The sequence below is a fragment of the Mastacembelus armatus genome, chromosome 15 (assembly GCF_900324485.2).
Source record: "Mastacembelus armatus chromosome 15, fMasArm1.2, whole genome shotgun sequence".
Taxonomy (NCBI): Eukaryota; Metazoa; Chordata; class Actinopteri; order Synbranchiformes; family Mastacembelidae; genus Mastacembelus; species Mastacembelus armatus.
The window spans coordinates 10,311,449-10,330,653 of NC_046647.1; the positions used below are offsets into that span (position 1 = coordinate 10,311,449).

Sequence of the window (19,205 nt, forward strand, 5' to 3'; positions counted from 1 at the left end):
ATAATCCAAAAATGGCAGGAAATGAAAACAGATGACAGAAAGGCCCACACTCCCTCCATTTTACAGAATGATTTTATCCCAAAGATTACTTCAAGAGGGATTTGCTGGGTCTTTGCCAAGTTAGTTGAAAAAGTAGTACTGGAGGGCGATTCTGTCTATGCTAATCCTCCACCACATTATAATGAGTGTCTAATGAAACTGTGTGGGGGCTGCACAACAGTTGGGTGACACAACACTGTCACTCTCACAGTTTGCTTATTAGGACCAGTCATCACATGAAATACTGGACCAAGGAATCCTAGACACAAGATGTGAAATGCAGCTATTTAGTCACATTTAGTACAGTTGATACACATAGTGCTGGGATGCATTAGTACATTTTTATAAACTGATGAAGAAAAAAATCAGTTCAAAAAAATATATTTTCAGTATAAAGCAAAATCTACTGATATATTCATGATGGGCTGTGGGTACCAAGGTATAAATTGAAACACACCTTCTCTTTAGGATATTGTGAACATCTGGAATAGAGGTGGGGGGTGGGCAGCATTTACGAATCTTCTGGAGGAGGTTGTCATGACAACCCCCTCCTCAAAGGCTACAAAGCTGAACCAATATAGGGAACGTAATACAAGCCATACTGGGTTATTAGGTCATGTCAAAACCACAATGCTCAGAAAAGCATAATTAACTAGGTCACTGCTATACCTTGAAGGAATTCAAATTTAGAGAAAGAGAAGCAATTTTAATATTATTTGATGAGCTAAAGAGAAGCAGGCGAGTTCAAATACACACAGAAGACTAACAGACTAGACAGGAGCTGCTTTTTTAATCTCTTTAGCCACAAAAACCTTAAAAGCGCCATGGCTGTCATACATCCAAGTGCATCAAGAGTGAAAAAGAGCCTCAGGGAGGATAATCATATGTAATCATAGAAGAGCACCTGAGAGTCTGTTCATACATCAGTGCCTCATACACAAAGTGAAAGCATGTGCTGTGCGTGACGTGTTTTAATAAGGCTTGTGTGTCAGAAATCCGAACACCAGTTAAAAATGCAGAAGAAACCATTTAAGATGTAAATATGTATTGCTGGTCAATATGTCAACAGATGTGTGAGTGTGTGTGTGTCTGTGTGCTGCAAATTACAATTTAGAGCAAAGTCAAAATCATATACCTGCACTTAAATGGTATAAAATTCTCAAAATATAGAAATATCTTTAAATATATTAAGCATTAAAGGCACTCATTCCTCTCACATACAGTAAAAGACTGATTTGTGTTACAATCTGATTACAGTTAAAGACCTTCAGCTCCAATTAGAAAGCGAGAATTCACAGTCCCAAACAGCTATTGTAAAAATTGAGATATAGTGTACAAACATGGATAGCATATTTTACAGAGCCACTCTTATAGTTTGCTTATTAGGACCAGTCATCACATGAGATAGTGGACTAAGGAGTCCTAACTCAGACAGGTTGTGAAGCATTTCATCACTGCATCCCTGTGGAAAACAGAGGAGAAAATGTCTAAATAACAGCAAATATTATAACCAATAAAGAGGAGAAATAAAAGAAAAGGGCATGTTGCATGTGCGCTGTTCTAAAATTATCCAGGAAAAAAATGGATTCAGTGGAGGTAAAAAACTATAATGCGTACAGAATTAAAAGTGCCAAAAAAAGAAGCACTTCCATCCTTTGTTGTGATCATTCGGGTGGGGCCCGACATGAATAAGTGAGTGCGGTTTGGGAGGGAAGCACCACATGTTCAGGGCGATGGGGGCTCCCTTTCTCCAGGTACTCTGTGACCCGAAGGATGATGCAATCTAAATGATTGCCATGGCAACCACAGGCTATGCTGCCTACTCCGTTTCCCTTCACACCGTTTGCTCTTGCCAATAGTGTGTTGCTATGCAGACTTTGCCTGCAGCCACAGTAAGATTTCGGTGGAGGGGGTGTGAAACCGTTCAAGGTTAAAAGGAGAAGGGGGAGAGCGGTCCGAGAGGGAGGAGGGGAGGTCGGTGAACAGGCAGGAGAGTCGCTCCATCAAAGGCTCTGGTCCTCCTACACAGCCTGGCTTTTATTTATTTATTTATTTCAACTCAGATGAGACGTGATTCTATTTTTGCTTCTCCAAAGATGCATTAAAAATAATCAGTATATGAGACTCTTCCCCATTTCTGATTAAACATCAGAGCAACAGTCGCCTTAAAGCACTGTGGGAAGTGCACATGGAGTCTTGCAAGCGTGAGAGGTTATAAATAGGAAACAAGGTAAAATACATTAAAGGATCAAGTTCATTGGCCATGTGATAGTGTGGCTAGCCAGATATCCCAGATTGTCAGGACTTGGAAGACACTGCAATATAATGCTTTTTACTGTGTCACCCAGAGGGACACAGGTGTGAGATCAAAATATGCAGGTTCTCAGTAACAACATGGCAAACAGAGAGCTAAATGATCAAAACTAAATGAAATGAAAAACAGATTAAAGTAAGAAGCTTAAGAAGAGCAAGCACAATAACACGCTGACAAAAAATGTAATAGATAGGAGAAACAAATATATCACTAAATCACTAGGACATCAACAATTTCCCCCCAAAATTAGCATTTCTTCAGTCAAATTTGGTTTTTGTAAGGGTGGCAGAGGACGATGTCTTTGTCTCAGCTTTGCATTGTTGATAGCATTTTGGTTGGGGGAGGGGGAGCTTGGACTGGTTATAGGATGTCTCTCAGCTGTCAGAATGGATTATAGGGTTCCCCAAATACACAAGGCACTTAGTGGGGGGGCTGTATGGGGGGCTTCAGACCTCTCACCAAATGAGACATAATCCTGCTTACAGCTGGACTGACAAAACAACATCACACCTCCTGCTTGGCATGAAGGGTCACCACTGAGGTTTGACACCATATGGGACCATTTGTGAAGTGAGAATGCCTTTCTCCTATTTAACATTTCCTACAGTGGAAGAAATTACAAAATCAACAGCTCGGATTTCATAGATTTCAGTTCTATATTGTGCACAATAAAGGCAAAATATGAATCCTTTTTGCAGGACAACCTATGGGGGTCTAGGTCTAATCAAAAACTTGTATTGTGCTTTAGCCCTATAGAGCTTAACATAAGCTCATCACACATAATGCAAACTCTGCATTAGGAAAGACATATTTTGTTTAATCTGGCTGAAAGAGCATTATTCTACAAAAATTGATTTCAGTCAGACATTATAGATTGATACAAATAACCACTGGGCTACAGCACAGAGTGTGAAACAACAAACTACCATTTGTTTTGACACGCAGAGCCTGCACTAGTCGTAGAGGAGGGATTACAGACAAATGTTGGGGGCAAAAAGTGTTAGGAGGTAAATAAAAACATGTTTTCCTTGAAGGGTCACTCGCAGTATGCACTCCAGTTTGTTTGTTGTGTGTGGTGCTATAGTGTCCTCTTTAGACAGGGCTTTATGGACATGGACAAAAATGTATTTAGTGTCTCGTTTACCAAAAATCAATTTCTCAGACGTGGCCCAGGTGAAAGGCATGTTCTTGTATTTAGTGAATTCATTAGACAACAAATACAATACAACAAGTCTATCCAGACAAAACATAGACAAACACATGTGTAATCATGCTTTCTTACCTGGCGAATGGAATGTAAGAGATGCTATACCTGAAAAGAGAAACATATGAAACATCAGGGGAGGGCACAATGACTGTGTATGTGGATGACACGTTGCTGAATGTAGTTACTTGTTGAATGAAAAATAATATAATATATTAAGATGCTGAGCATGTCAAATACAAGCCGAAGAAAGATATTTTTAAAATAGATGGCCATTACTGCAAACATGAAAACACAAATGTTTTAAAGCATAAAACACTCATAGAATCTAAGATCAATTTAAGACTCAAGAGCAGCAGAATAATAGTCATTTGATGAGAAATACACCAAAATGTATAATAATGTTTAAATGCTCCATGAAGTAGTAACCGATGGACTGAAGGGTATCTAATGTTGCTCAGCAAGGAGATTAACCAACTAATTGTAAATGGACTGGATCATGTCTTTGCACTACAATAAAAACATGACACCCTGTCCTGAAAATGATCACAGCTGAAGTTTAGCTAAAAAAATCCCCTGATCAAAAATCTAATGTATTAAAAATATGTGAGGAATCTGGTACAGCAGTTGAATAATTAACTACAGGCCAAGCCTGAGCATGATTGCCACTATATCTGATCACCAGTTAGCAGGTCGTCTGTCCTGCTGAACGGACCACTGTGCACATTTTGAATGTGCAGGTTCTGAATCTCTAAACTAAATAATAAACTAAGAAAATGAGTTAAGTGAAAGATATCTGTAGTTTTGCTGTTAATAGTCATAGCCATGCTCTGTACTGTGTTGGGTGTCACTTCACAGAATTCAGCCTGAGGAATGGACTTTGTCCACATCTGTGTGTGGGTCAGTGGCGATGTGTTATCACAGAACCACCTTCATGCAGACGTCTGAGAGCCGGCGTGGGAGTGAACTATGCCCCCAGTCTGTTATAAATGAGGTTGGGATGTGTGACTTGTGGTTGCTATGGTGATGCCTCTGAGAATGCAGCCAGAGCGGAAATGAATCTACTTCATGTAGGTGCAAAAGCAATGTAGCTATGAGGCAGACAGTCCTGCTCAGTGATGCACTGAAATTGTCCATTCCATCTTCCTGAACTGCTGGGGGGTTTTTGTTTCTATGCACGTTCACATACCGAACATCCTCGTTGCTCTGGTAGAAGTATGTTTAAATTAACGGACATACAAGTGCTGACATGCCAATGCACGTCACTCACAGCTCTCATTATTCACTGGTATGCTGTAAATTAACCCCTGTCCTTTTGGTTGTCAAAGTGCAAGGAGTCATGCCTCAATATTATTATATGTAAAACCTGTATATATTTCTAATGTTTAAATGTTTTATTGATTAACCTAAAAAGTGTCAGAACCAAATGCGATGTCTTGCTTTGTCTAAAATCCAAAGATATTCAATTCAAGATGTTAGGGACACAAAGGCTTAGTAAAGCAGATAAAATGCCAGAAAAGCTCTTTGGGTTAAGCAATAAAAGAGTGAAGCTTCTCTACAATAAGTTGGAGAAATTTAAATCGTACAAGTCCAAGTCATTGTACATATTTTTTACCTTATATTAAATAAGGAGTTTCATATTTTCTCATTGAACCAGGCACCTGTGATTTTACCAGTAGTAATGATCCCACATATAGTAGGGAGTAGCCTTCTTGTCTGTAAACACAGGCAGAAATACCCGTTTGTCTCTTCTTACTGGAACCGGGCATGTAGGTCCACACTGATCCTGGCGCCACTACTTCCTCCACAGACCAAAAATATATTGACCTACCTGCCGGTCTTACAACAACAGTGACTCAACTTGTATGTGAAGCTGTGCAAACTAAGGCAAATCAATTTAATTATAGTTTTCATGTTAAATTATATGTGCTTCTTATTAGAATTACAGGGCATTTGTGTGATGACATTCACTCTTATATAGCCTGGGTTAAAAAAAAAAAAAAAAAAAAAAAAAAAAGCTTGAACTGTACAGATATTTTGTTTTGAGGAAAAAAAAAAAAAAAAAGGGGGAAAATCCCATTAAAATCCAGTTAGTAGCAGGGTTGAATTTGCAGTGTGACTGATTGTGCAAGTTTAAACATTGACAGATTTAGTTGTGCTCATGCCAATAGGGTAAATCAGTTTAAAGCATCAGCAGCCTGATTAACTCAACTCAGACATACAGAGCAAGCCAAAGCAGCTGGAGAAACGCTCTCTATCATGGACAGACTGCTTAGTCTGAGTGGGTGTGAATGATGAGTAAAGGAACTGTCAGCTGTAGTACAGTGCAGAGATGGCTCAGACTCACAAGTCACACTTACCATGTCATTGCCAAAAACTGGAGAATACAGAAGATGATAGCCAGTCCTTTTTTATGCCACTGAAATGAAACACAATGTTTTTTCATTCCAGAAAACACTACACTAAAACAATAAAGAGGGTAACAGCTTTTTAAAAGGTCTAATATCTGCTTACCCAAAACACTGCACAAAGTGTTAAGACAAGGCAGAGCTGGTGGGAGAAGAGAGGAAACAGTTAATAGTCTCTTCTTCAATAACCTGGACAGCTGATTGCTTTCAAACTTTTACCAGGATTGTACAATTCCAACCCAAAGCAAGTCACCAAATCAACTCACAGAAAAAAACACATGATTATAAAATATGCTGTTAAAATCAGTCACATCATCTTATCAGTACTTTAAAGATATTAGACCATTAACTGAACCTGGTCTTGTAATACAAACTCAGAAAGCTCCCAACCTTTCAAAAGTATATGAAAGTAGAGGACATTGTTAAAGGATTGCCAAGGAGGATTTAATAAAAAAAATAATTCCTTCTAACACTATAAATGCATAGAGCTCAGATAAAGTGTATAGAGATCCAGTGAATATTTTGGACCTTATAAGACAAATAATAATTACCAGCATAACAATGGTAGCTATCAGCCTTGTTCGCTCAAACATGCGCTGCAGCTGTTTTAGCGGTCCCATTAGGAAGCAGGTGCTTTAGAAGAACAAAAGAGAAATGGACAAGTTACACTTTTGTATACACCTGGAAAAAGTTACACTGACCCTCCATCCATTGTCTATACCTGTTTATTCCTAATTAGGGTCACAGGGATCTGCTGGAGCCTATCCCAGCTCTCTTTGGGTGAAAGGCAGGGGTACACCCTGGACAGGTCACCATCCAGTTGCAATATGCGGACACACAGTTTAACATATCAATCCATTAACTTACTGTTATCATCTTTACTCTCTATATCAGGTACAGAGCATTCATCACTGTGGCGCACATGCATTGCTTCTTCTGGAGATCAACTTTTGAACAGTGCTGCCAAGCCTGTGTGAATGTGTGATGATGAATGTGGGTGTTCTCTTCTTTGTCCATGCAAACAGGTTTGATAAATAATACAAGTATCAGCCTGGTCAGCCTGTTGCAGTCATTAGGGGGTAAATATTTCATGCCCAACGCTAGTATGACACATTTAACAACTCCTACATGATGCATGTGTTACGTCAGTAAATGTAACAAGACAAAGGTTTCCCCCCCTGACGAGGCACGCAGCTCTGGGCTCAGCGGAGCTGCGTGGGTAGAGGGAGTCTGTGGAGCGTCACATCTGTTAGATGAGACACGAGAGAAGTCGGCGTTGACGCAGGCTCTTTCTGCTGGTCCAATGGATGCTTTTTATCCCAAGTGCTCAATGTGACAGAGACACCAATGAGATCCACGCACATGCTGCTACTGCTGATTAGAAGGATTATTAGATATCTATACTTATTTGACTGCATGGGTTTTTAGCAAAATTAATTATAACCAAACTGATGCTATTAGTGGCATGAACCTAATACTGGTTACAAAATACATTAACTAATAACCCCAAAATGGAGTAAATTTTCCAAACATTTACATTGTTTGTCAAATTGAAGCTAAATAAAAAAACAAAAAAAACAATACACGTTAGAGATGTGTTTTTAATGTTGTTTTTGGATTACAGAACTATTTTTTTTACATAACCTTCTACTGCTGTGGGTGGAAAGAATGCAGCCACAGTCACATACAAGTGAAAAGTGATTTAAACACCTTAAAATATGACCATCTGTGGCTTTGGATTGATAACCTACGCTATTAAATCAGAAAGTGAGCCTGTTTCTTGTAACATGTAAACCCACTGGACATGCAGTATGATATTGGAACTGAAAACAGAGACCACCCTGTCTGAAAACAATCCTCTCATCCATGGTTCACTACCAGATTTAGACCTTGCATTACAGATTACAGTGATTAAAATATCCATAATTGACTCGAATCCATAATGTTGTTAAATCCAGTAGCCGGCTGATATCTAGTGTACAGAAAAACTTCTTCAAAGAAGATCCGTCCCTGTCAGTGGCAAGGAATTGAACTTGTATGCACCCATACAGAGCAGAGATCATTTAGTCACGCCTCTCACAGCAAACACCAAAGTCATGACACAGACACCTAGTTCATTCACACTCTCCTGGGCTTTATACCTAGTAATTAGTTATTGACTTTCAAGTAATATATCCTGTAATTAAAGTGCAGGGCTACAGAAGTAGTTATTTAATAACACAGGTCATTAGATTAACTAGGAAAGTGCAATAATTATCCTTTGTGATCAGAACGTTGGCTTGCTCTGTTGCATCAAATTGTGCAAATCCTATTCACAGGTAAGCCTGCCAAATCCATTGCTCTTAAGCATGTAGTGACTAACAGCCTCTGCTTCCCACATGCTTGCAGCTGCAGGCTAGAGCATTCTCACGACACAGGTAAACTGTAGTGCCAGTGCATTTTCTATGTAGGCTTCTATGTCAGTGTTTATATGGCGGCATGTTGCAGTGACATTATTAGCAAGTTTAACCAGCATTACTTTTTTTTAGTCACCCTTTATTATGTGAGCTTTTTATGTAGCAGATTTTATAGAGTGTGATTTAAAAGGCAGTTTTCTGGTCATATAAATTGCAGTAATACGACTGATTAATACTAATGCTAATATGATTCAATCCTGGAGATGATCCTTTTATCTGCAATCTTACTGGCCTGAACGGAACTGATAGTCACCCCTATTTATCATCAACGAATCAGAGTGAAAACTCCTCATGGGTCCTCATGAACTGTGCGTTAAATCTGAGCAACAGGTGGTGAGTGCACAGAGGAGAAAGGCAGTGAAACACAGACATGACTGCTTGGTATGTCTCCTTTACAGAACAGCTTGGAGGTAAACCACCACAAATGTGTAGCTTTGCCAAGGATGACAGTAACAGGGTTTGGCACTGATCAGGCAAGATGATTTCAGAGAATGTAGTGCTCATGTTGTATTCGCTTTAGTGTATCATACTAATGAGAAAAATATGACATCAAGATATTACAATTCTGCAAAGACTGAGCTGGACTTGAGGGTCTTACCTGGAAAGAGCAGCAATATTCCCTATTGTGTAGAAGACAGCAAAAAGCTTGATTCCATTTGGTAGGAACAGCAGTGCTGTGCCCTGGAAAAAGCAGAAAAACCATCTCTGTAGGCAACATGCATAAAACAGTTTTACCTAGTAGCTAAATGAATCCTGGACTTAAGATTGAAGGCTAACAATTTTTGTTATGTCTTTCATGGAAAAAAAAAAAAAACAAAAACAAGGGATTCTGTGGGGTGTCCTGTGTGTTTACTGAAACACAATGGGCTCCCCCTAGTGTCAACATATATAAAAAAAAGCTTTTAATAAGGTGCAGCAGCTAACATCTTTCTTGAGTCTTGTTGTTTACTGGGGGGGGCAAACATCCAGCTGATAAGTACTTTTTTTATTAAGTCCCACCAGCAACCTTCGTTGTATCTGCCTCTCCCTCCATCGTTCGTTGTCACCCCTATAAAGGTTTAGAAACTAACGAAATTGTTTTAGCAAAGAAAACAAAAGAAGGAGCTCATTTAAGGGCATATTAGTTACCAGGTTTACAGCTAATGAAAACCAAAAATCCTATTATGTGTGACTTCATGCAGTTATATGAGTTTTTCTTGGCTGTGTTTGGGGAAACTTATTTACTGTTTAGATACAGCTGTGATTTGGGATTTGGGAAAAATTCTTACGCTCTTCAGCTCAACCAAACGTATAATTTAGCTTGAACTGTGAAGATCAAACCAAATGGGGCTGTGTGAATTTTTGTGTAGAATTACAGCAATAAACAAAATGAAAAAAATACTGGGTAGCTGATTGATTTGTTTTTTGTTATATGTTTTCTTGTTTTGTTTTTCTGTTTTTTAACAAAGGCACAGAACTCTCCTGTCTCAGTTCTGTACCTCCAGGTGTCCACAGAGAGGAGGTGTCGAGGCTTTGTCAGTATGAATTCACACTATGCTGTCGGTTGAAATGGTTATCAACAAGTGTCATCTGTGAAAAGACTTCCCCTTAACTGCAAAACTAAAAAGGGCAAGTGCAAGATAAAACTAATTTGTCTACAACGTATACCACAAAAAAAAAAAAAAAGTAACTTGGACCAACAGTGTTGTATGTGCTCTGCATTCTTGGCATCCTCAACATCACTACATTAGATAGACAGAACATAAAAGCTGCATTTACAATTTTAAAAGCTGACACACTCACAAGTATTGAACACAGGATGCCTCCAGCAAAGCATATGACAAACCATTTGACCCTGGTGCTGTAGCTCAGAGTGGTGGCATCAAGGACCTGGTGGGAACAATGAGAGGATATCACAAGTCAGGACTAATGAGCAACAGAAAGAGCCACCGGCTTCCTACTGGTGATGAAACCATGTCGGCTGGAGCAAAGCTGATAACACCGAGCTACAGTTTAATCTAACACAACACACAGACCCACATTAAAGCTGCAGAACATTAACGTTACTCAGTACATGTAGGCAAACAAAACCTGACATCGGTCCAGACTGAAACTTTAGCTAATTTAGTTACAAGTGCAAAAATAAATGAGTATTGCTTCGGATAAAAACACAGGATTGAGGGCAGCACCTTACCTCGTTTCCTCCTCATGGCGAAGGCGTGTAAAAAGTATGAATAAACAAATTTTAAAATGCGGGAAGAATATGATAGCTGGTCTGAAACTGGGCTAAAAACATCGGATATAAAAATGACAGAGTAACGTTACTGTGTTAGCTAACGTTAGCCAACTAACTAGTTAGCTAGTTAGTTAACGTCCGGGCAAAGCTACACGGTTAGCGTCTAATTTACTGAATAACTCCAAAAAAATAAAACACGACAACATAACCAGCAGAAAGAAAATAGCAAAAGAACTAGTGCAGTGCTGTTTTCATTCAATGTTAGCATTAGCAGGACACGGTTATACAGTAACTAGAGTTAACGCTAACTAGCTAAGTTACCTGTGCAGTGAGACCCAGCTCCTCATTCTCCTCCTGTCCGCTTAACACACGACGAAGCTTATCCATCGCCACAAGCTACTGACCAAACCCCGTAGGAAACAGTGTGATCCGCTTATTGTTTTTTATATATATCTTTAAGTTTTGATCGGCGCAATAACGACTTGTAACTTCCTCAACGACGTTTCTTTTCAGGACTGACTCAAAGTCGGTTTTTCCACACCCACTGTTGGGACTAATGCTGGGGAGGCATGAAAAAAACAGACCGGAGATCAGCTCGTGAAGGCAACTTCACCAACCAACCCCACTGTTGCTGCCTTTCGTTGCTGTCGGAAATAACCATACTACAAGTCAAACTGCGTATGGGCCTATACTGTTAAAGGGGTGGCTTTTCAGCGGTGATCTGCTGTAGGATTTGAGGAAAATAAGCATATTTATTAAAACCAAGCATGTAGACACAAATTGATTTTTAAAATTTCACGCTAAATCTTTCGCTTATATCAGTGGTATGACAGCAGTATTTCTTGGCTTGTTTTAGCCTCTCCAGCAGTACTTCAAATAATTACTACTAATAAAATGTCTTTGTTCTAAAATATAGAATATATTTGACTAATATTTGACCACCGTTTTATGCGGATTTGTCTCCACACAGTGGAGAAAATGTGACAAGGCAAGTGTTTTGCCTAAATCCAAATAGGAGTTCAATATTACCCAGCCCATTGAGAAGATACTGAAGGTCAAATGCAGTTAACTTTTGTGGGATGCTTTGATCATTTTATCTGTGAAATCAGTCAGTCTTTTGGAAATTATGCAAAAGTTCATAAATATTCTTTTGCTCAAGGTCATCAGTCCTGAAGGCCTAAGTGGTGCTCTCAATTTCATAATGAATTATAGTCTGTCAGCATGACATGTGTCATAAGTTTATCAAGACAATATAATGTTGCTTTGTCTTTATCAACAGCATGAGTAACATCTAATCAGATACAGTTAAGGAGGCTTTTGCCTTTGGGTCACGCTGCCTTTGGGTCACGCTGTCCTCGAAGGACACAGCCACTGATTTGGTTTCTTATGTGTACGCCTGCTGAAATCTTTATTTTAATTTGCCTTAACTACACAGCAATTACAGACACTAGAGTTAGCAAACACAATCAAAAGACACCCAGTCACAACTAACGCTTGTCCGTTGAAGAGGATACTGATAAATTTCAGAATCACAACTCTTATTACACATTATCACTTGAAAGTTTGATGTGTTTCCAGACATTTTTTTATTACAGACATACAACAAACTTTTAGAAATAGGTTATATATGCTCAAGATGAGCTACTGCATTTAAAGGATCAGGGAGGTACAATTCTTCTTGAGTCACAACAGTGAAAATATCATTGTAAATCTTAAATATCAATATTAATATTTATGACAGTAGCTTTTCTCTTAACTACTGTAGTAGTTATGAAGGGTGGAATCTCACATTTGAATATATACCAGTTGTAATTCAGCACATTAAGACATACAGTTACAATACTGAATTAAAAAACAAAATGCCATCACGGCCACAAGTTAATAAAACGCTGGAACAGATAGTTAGTGTGTGGCCACAAGAATGCAACTTGTGACATGGATTTTATACTTGTGGGTTTTTTTTCCTTGAATGTCACCAGAGGGAGAGACATGCCATTATTTTACAGTTTTGTTCCAGTTTCTCACAGATAGCTGAGTTTCAGTTAACTATGTGTGGGAAAACCAATTGTCCCATTTGGAGATAAAAGGCAAGAATGATGTACTCAATGGAAATGTATGAATGTATAAGTTATTCACATCGTTAAAACCTTCTAACGTGCAACTCTGTTTAAACAGTACTGATTAAAGAGACATACCAGTAACATTCAACTTCCACATGACAACAGCTGTTTACAGTTCCCAAATCCATCGATTTTCCCATTATTGTCACTACAACCTTGAATTCAAGAGACCCAGAAAACCGAGCATCAAGTGGCTGAGATTGGAAGATAACGCTGTTGCAGCTACAGCAAAAAAAAAAAAAAAAAAAAACACCACGAGGATGGGCCAAATCCTCAGCATTCAGTACACACTCCAGCTGTTCAGACGTTTCCCAGATTACAACAACAATGTGGACATCAACACCAGGGCTCGTTTTCCTTTCTGTTTTATTTTTCTATGGATGCAAGTCCGCTTCGGGTTTTGTCTGTCCGAGGATCTGCCGCTGTTTCTCCAACACAATTAGATGTAATAATGTGACAGAGGGGTCAGCTCTGATGATGGGCCAGAGAGATAAAAGACTGTAAGTTCACACCTCTGACATGGTTTTATGATGGTGAGTGTATGATATGAAACATTAAATGGTGGTAAGTACTGACTGATAACTTATGTTTGTCAGTGCGTTTCATTCGTAACTATAACAAGGCTCAAAAACCTTCAAATGAAGCCATTACCAAGACGTGCGTATTTGCGCACGAAGCGAGAATTCATCTGAGTGGCACTCACTTGATTACTTGCTGAAAAATATTTAAATGTAAGTTAAATTCAGCTGTTTCGATCACATCTGAACACAGCGTAAGTTATTTGGGAGCTCTGTCTCCACTTCGTTAAATTGATGGAACATTTTATAAGCATTCCTTTCGAATTTACAAGAAAAAAGGTTTGTCAAGTCGGCTCTTATATGGACACTGTGTTGGATTAATAATGATAAATAGGTGGTCTTCCACCTATTAAGCAAATCAATCAATCGATCAATGAACAATCAATCAATGAGTCAGGATCAACATTTTGCTAAAGGTGTCATGATATCACATCTATAAAAAGATGCTTAAACAAACAAACATTTTTAACACTCATCTTATTAGGCTGTCTGGAGTTTTTTTTAAAAATGGAAATTTCTAATTTAAATCAATTTTGTAGCGAACGGTTTGCTCTCAAAACACTAAGGCACTGCCCCAACCACTGTAGTTTTGTTTTGTTATTGTTGTTTTTTATTATTTTTTTTTTTTTACTAACCTACAGAATCTAGTTTTCTTTTAATGAAAGTTGTTTGACCATTGCAATAACTTTAGTTTCTTTAATTATTAATTATGTAGCTACCTGTGCATAATTAATAAGAAATTTAATAGCATTTAAACAATTTTTTTTTTTTAAAACTAGATTTTTAGTGCAGGAGTGAAGCACTTCAGTATCTGTGTAATGTTAAAATTTCCTACTTTATGCTTCCCCTCATTAACAAAAAATCACACCCATCACACTGGTGTGGAAAAATAGAGGGCCCAACACGTGTCCAACTTGAAAATATCAAGCTGTTTTCACAAGGTCAAGCACACAGGCCATCTCCTCCTGTGGGTGCGAGGGCATCAGACCTCAGCTTTAGAGTTCACCCATTGGTGAATCTTGACCTCTCCTCGGGTAAATCACAAAACCTTGAGTCTCTCCTGATAAGAGTCTTCTGACACCAAGGATAACAACCTCATGCATGTATGAAACTGTAACTTTGTACTTTGTCAAATGAAGAGTATTTAATATTGTTTCATTTGCTTCACTTAATTAAAATGTCTTTGAAATGATTGTAAATGTACCCCTCCCTATCCATCTTGCAGGTTTCTTTATCAGTTGTCATTTAACACAATTTCAAGCCATTCTTTTGAGGATTTGACAGGCGTCCAGAGGATGTACGTATCAAGTATCATTGATTTATTACAACTCTGATCTAACTAATCTTTTCATGAAATGACTAAAAGGTTAGCAATCTCATATATATATTAGATATATATGTTTTCACTTTGTGTGTTTCTTCCATTATTATTTACAGAAGCAATGCAGAATGATTATCATCATAAAAACCTTTTTCAGTTCAGTTCTTACAATGCCACCCTGTGAGTTAGTAGCAATGTATGAGAAACACATGGATTAAGTCCCCAGTGTATTCCATAAAAGAATAGAGCTAAGCATAAGCTCATGCAAAATATTTTTAGCCTTAACTTTGTGTTGACATGCCCTGGACACTGCACTGCAGACTGTTTTTCTGTGTTACAGTGTAAATGTTCTTTGGATTAATTTAATTGCTTTGTTTCTGCTGTATACTCAGTGAAATTACTCAGAGTGTAACCCTGGAAACCATTGAGACATTAGCGTTCAATAACCTTCCCAGCCTCACTGAAATGTAAGCATGTTCTATGATTTTTTTTTTTCATTTAAGAAAAATAATGGTTACTGTAACACAGTAGGACTGATGCTTTATATTGCTCTGCAGCTCCATCCAGAACACCAGGAGTCTGATGCACATTGGCCACAAAGCATTCAACAGCCTTCCCAAACTACGTTACATGTGAGTGGCCTCAACAAATATAATTTATATAAGTGCGAAAGAGCCACATTTGTTTTCAAATTTATTTGGTACCAATGATCAAAAAGTATAAATCCAACATCCAACACTAACTTAGATTATACATTTCACTACATTAAATAAGGTAGGTGAAGCAGTTCATGCACATTTGGTTTACTTTAGAAGTCACAAAACCTGATGTTTTTTCTTTTTTTACTTTCTATTAACAGGAGCATCTCAAATACTGGGATAAGAGTTTTTCCTGACATTACATCTGTAAATTCTCTTGAAACAGAGTTTATATTGTAAGTGCATCTTTAACACTAAGTGTTATAGACTCATGACAAATCAAAACAAAAGCACACCATCATAAATACATTTCACTGATTTGGGTTGCTGTGGATTTGCAGGGATATCTGTGACAATTTATATCTACAGGAAATACCTCCCAATGCTTTCACTGGAGTGACAAAAGAATATATTACAATGTAAGTGATGAAAGAAAATTCATTTCAATTTTCTTGCACAATGTCAATCAACACGATGAGTGCTTCCTCATGATAATCTTGTCACTTATTGCAGGAATCTGTACAACAATGGCATTAGAGAAATTCATGACTATGCCTTCAATGGGACAAAGATAGATAAGCTGTATTTTTCCAACATTTTGCTATTTTCTAATTAAATGATTTCAATTGATTTTTTTTGCTTTCACAGAATTAAATTTTGTTCCTTTATCCTGCACTCTGTTATTTTTAGGGTATTAAAAAATAATCGAAACCTCAGGGTTCTCCACAGAGACACTTTCAAAGGAGCCACAGGCCCTGGAGTCTTGTAAGTGACATTAATAAACCTCTTGAGCCACTTACCACAACATTTATATGCTCCGAATTATTCGGGAGAGAACATTGGATCAAACCGATCATATAAATCACAGATTAGTTTCAGGCTAGATGAGGGATGGGTGATCTTGACACACTTCACATAGTACAACCAGTACAACACTCACAAAGACGTCTTTACACCCCAGTGTAGTCATATTATTGCACCTGCACTCAATTATTTCACAGGGACATCTCTGCAACAGCTCTCACTAAGTTACCGTCACAGGGACTGGAGTCAGTTCTGGTGCTGTTAGCTCAGTCAGCATACGCCTTGAAGAGTCTGCCCCCTCTGCAGGGACTGTGGAGCCTACGAGAGGCTCATCTCACCTACAACAGTCACTGCTGTGCACTGCTGAGCCTGAACAGAAACAGGTGACTTGCACCGCCCATCAAGAAAAGATTTGCTTAGACATTACATTATCTCAGTAGACAATATGAGGCAATATGAATATAAGCATTTTACAGATATGTTTGGGTGTCTGACATATTTTTGAGTAGGTCTTGACATGACTTCTTTTTTTCTCCAGAGATTCACTGATTAATCCTGCATGGAAAAACGACTCTACATATTGTGATGAGAGTGATCCATCAGCAAGGTAGAAAAAAGTGCTTGTTGCTTTCCTGTTTGTAACATCCTTTTGATGAAAGTGACATCTGTGTCTTTAGCAGTGGTAGTTAATGAAAGGATTTACTGGTAACACCAAACCAACAATATTTGATTACATCACTGTATCAGTCATCTTTGTGCTTGACATTACATTACAGTCTAGCCTTGTTGATCTTATCAATTCTTTATACTCGGTATATGTTCTTCAGTTTAAGGTGAACTAACCAAAACTATTTCCTGACCCTTTACCTTTCTGAAAATAGGGTCCAGCAAGTACTTGGAGGTTCAGCAGATACGCCTCTACTTATGGATGTACCATTTTTCTCAGCTGTTAACCTGTTTGTAAAGGAAGAAGACTTTGGAGATGTGAATTTCCACTATCCAGAACTGGACTTTTGTCAGACCCAACCAGCTTTGGTTTGCACACCTGAAGCAGATGCTTTCAACCCATGTGAGGACATTGCAGGCTTCAGTTTTCTTAGAGTGGCTATTTGGTTTATCAACATACTGGCCATTGCGGGTAACCTGACAGTGCTCCTGGTCATCTTTACAAGCCGGAACAAGTTGACGGTGCCTCGCTTCCTCATGTGCCACCTGGCTTTTGCTGACCTCTGCATTGGGATCTATCTTTTGATGATAGCGACTGTAGACCTGCGCACACGTGGTTACTACAGTCAGCATGCTATTGAATGGCAGACAGGGCCTGGCTGTAGCATTGCAGGATTCTTGTCTGTGTTTGGGGGGGAGCTGTCAGTCTACACACTTTGCACCATCACCCTGGAGCGCTGGCACACCATCACCAATGCCCTGCAGATAGAGCGCCGTCTGGTACTTACACAGGCAGTGACTATAATGGCAGCTGGTTGGCTCATCTGTCTGGGGATGGGGATGCTGCCTCTAGTTGGTGTGAGCAGTTACACCAAAGTCAGTATGTGCTTACCCATGGACATAGAGACTCCACTGGCTCAGGCCTTCATCATAATTATCCTACTCTTCAATGTGGGTGCTTTCGTTGTGGTGTGTGTTTGCTACGTGCTGATCTACCTGGCTGTAAACAACCCTGAGTTTCCTGGAAGGAGTACTGCTGACACTAAGATTGCAAAGCGCATGGCTGTGCTCATCTTCACAGATTTTCTCTGCATGGCACCCATCTCCTTCTTTGCCATCTCTGCTGCCTTCAAAGTTCCTCTCATCACAGTTACTAACTCCAAGATTCTGCTGGTCCTTTTCTTTCCTATCAATTCCTGTGCCAACCCCTTCGTGTACGCTATCTTCACCAAGGCTTTCAGGAAGGATGCATATCAGCTCATGAGTGCCATGGGTTGCTGTAAAAGCAAGGCCAGTGTTTATCGTATGAAGGCCTACAGCTCAGAAAAGGCAATCAGGAACAACTTGAGATCTAATATAAAAAATACCACGCAGGAGTGAGGATGGCTGCCTTTCCATAACAGACTCATCACCTGAAAGTGGAGGGAGAGTTCACCTGAGATCAACAAGGAGTGTGTAGTTCTGTAATGTATTATAGACAAATAGAAGGACAAAGTGATTGGAGAAATAACAGGTGGCAGATTATCATTCTTTTGTCATCTAATCTCAAGAACAAATTTAAATGAATCAGAAAATAAATTAATGGAAATTAATCTACAGTTTTGTGAAGACTGTATGGTTCATCTTCTGATTGTGAGATAAAACTGAAATAGCTACAAACTTTTAGTTCAACATAAATCCTGAGTGATCACCTTCATCTCCATGTGATTGTTCCAATGGAAACCAAAGACTAGACTCTGTCATTTAAACCCAGTCCAGCTATTACTTTATGTCAACTAAGTTGTGGCTATATATGTGCATATGTTAATAGCTACACCTATGATTAACACAGAAAGCTCAGTAGCCATTACTGATGAAATGTACTACATGTATCATTTAGGCTTGAGATTTGGTTTAGTCTTTTACAGGTTTTTCAGAGCTTAATGAAAGAGATCACCTATGATAGTTTATATGCTAGTATGTTATTGTATAATGCTTATCAGCCTGTTTGTTGTGAGCTTATGTCATTACAATGTTTGTAATGTAATATATTTGTGACTTGAAAAAGAGAACAAGAAAAAAATACCAGTGTATGGTACTCTGCCTGTTGTTTGTGGTAATTACATTAAAATGCTTGATAGCTGCTGCTGGGTCTCACTGCACTGGGTAATTTCTTATAACTACTTTCTTATATCATTCAGAAAGATGTTACAATAAACAACTTTTCACAATGATAATTTATGAACTATTACAAGCTTTAATGAAAGTGATTTACGCTTAAAGATGTCCTCAACTACTGTTAAAGGTACAGCAAATGCACACAGCGAATAGTTCATCTGATTTCAAAATAAAAGATGCAACCATGTTTCATTTTAAATACATGATTTTTGGACTCTAACAAAT

General features: G+C 38.6%; 2 protein-coding genes across 2 annotated transcripts; one reads left to right on the forward strand and one right to left on the reverse strand.

Moving 5' to 3' along the window:
* Positions 1–312: 312 nt before the first annotated feature.
* sft2d1 (SFT2 domain containing 1) lies at positions 313–11,242 on the reverse strand. Its single transcript, XM_026310172.1, has 8 exons — positions 10,958–11,242; positions 10,204–10,290; positions 9,020–9,102; positions 6,517–6,598; positions 6,072–6,107; positions 5,918–5,976; positions 3,636–3,665; positions 313–1,501 (listed from the first exon to the last, which is right to left on the reverse strand). The coding sequence occupies exons 1-8, from the start codon at positions 11,021–11,023 to the stop codon at positions 1,462–1,464; spliced, it is 483 nt and encodes a 160-aa protein (XP_026165957.1). The 5' UTR covers positions 11,024–11,242; the 3' UTR covers positions 313–1,461.
* Positions 11,243–13,049: 1,807 nt separating this feature from the next.
* On the forward strand, positions 13,050–18,899 carry lhcgr (luteinizing hormone/choriogonadotropin receptor). The gene is made up of 11 exons (XM_026310162.1): positions 13,050–13,256; positions 14,560–14,631; positions 15,048–15,122; positions 15,213–15,287; positions 15,515–15,589; positions 15,695–15,772; positions 15,867–15,935; positions 16,044–16,118; positions 16,355–16,540; positions 16,696–16,764; positions 17,039–18,899. The coding sequence occupies exons 1-11, from the start codon at positions 13,084–13,086 to the stop codon at positions 18,201–18,203; spliced, it is 2,112 nt and encodes a 703-aa protein (XP_026165947.1). The 5' UTR covers positions 13,050–13,083; the 3' UTR covers positions 18,204–18,899.
* Positions 18,900–19,205: the final 306 nt, after the last annotated feature.

Excerpts from the sequence above, each read along its gene's own strand:
- sft2d1 (XM_026310172.1), bottom strand. The coding sequence starts at position 11,023 with ATGGATAAGCTTCGTCGTGTGTTAAGCGGACAGGAGGAGAATGAGGAG. Across the intron at positions 10,291-10,957 it reads AGCTGGGTCTCACTGCACAG|GTCCTTGATGCCACCACTCT; the intron begins GTAACTTAGCTA and ends TGTTCCCACCAG. Across the intron at positions 3,666-5,917 it reads CAGTTTTTGGCAATGACATG|GTATAGCATCTCTTACATTC; the intron begins GTAAGTGTGACT and ends TTCTCTTTTCAG.
- lhcgr (XM_026310162.1), top strand. The coding sequence starts at position 13,084 with ATGTGGACATCAACACCAGGGCTCGTTTTCCTTTCTGTTTTATTTTTC. Across the intron at positions 14,632-15,047 it reads TTGACAGGCGTCCAGAGGAT|TGAAATTACTCAGAGTGTAA; the intron begins GTACGTATCAAG and ends CTGTATACTCAG. Across the intron at positions 16,765-17,038 it reads GAGAGTGATCCATCAGCAAG|GGTCCAGCAAGTACTTGGAG; the intron begins GTAGAAAAAAGT and ends TTCTGAAAATAG.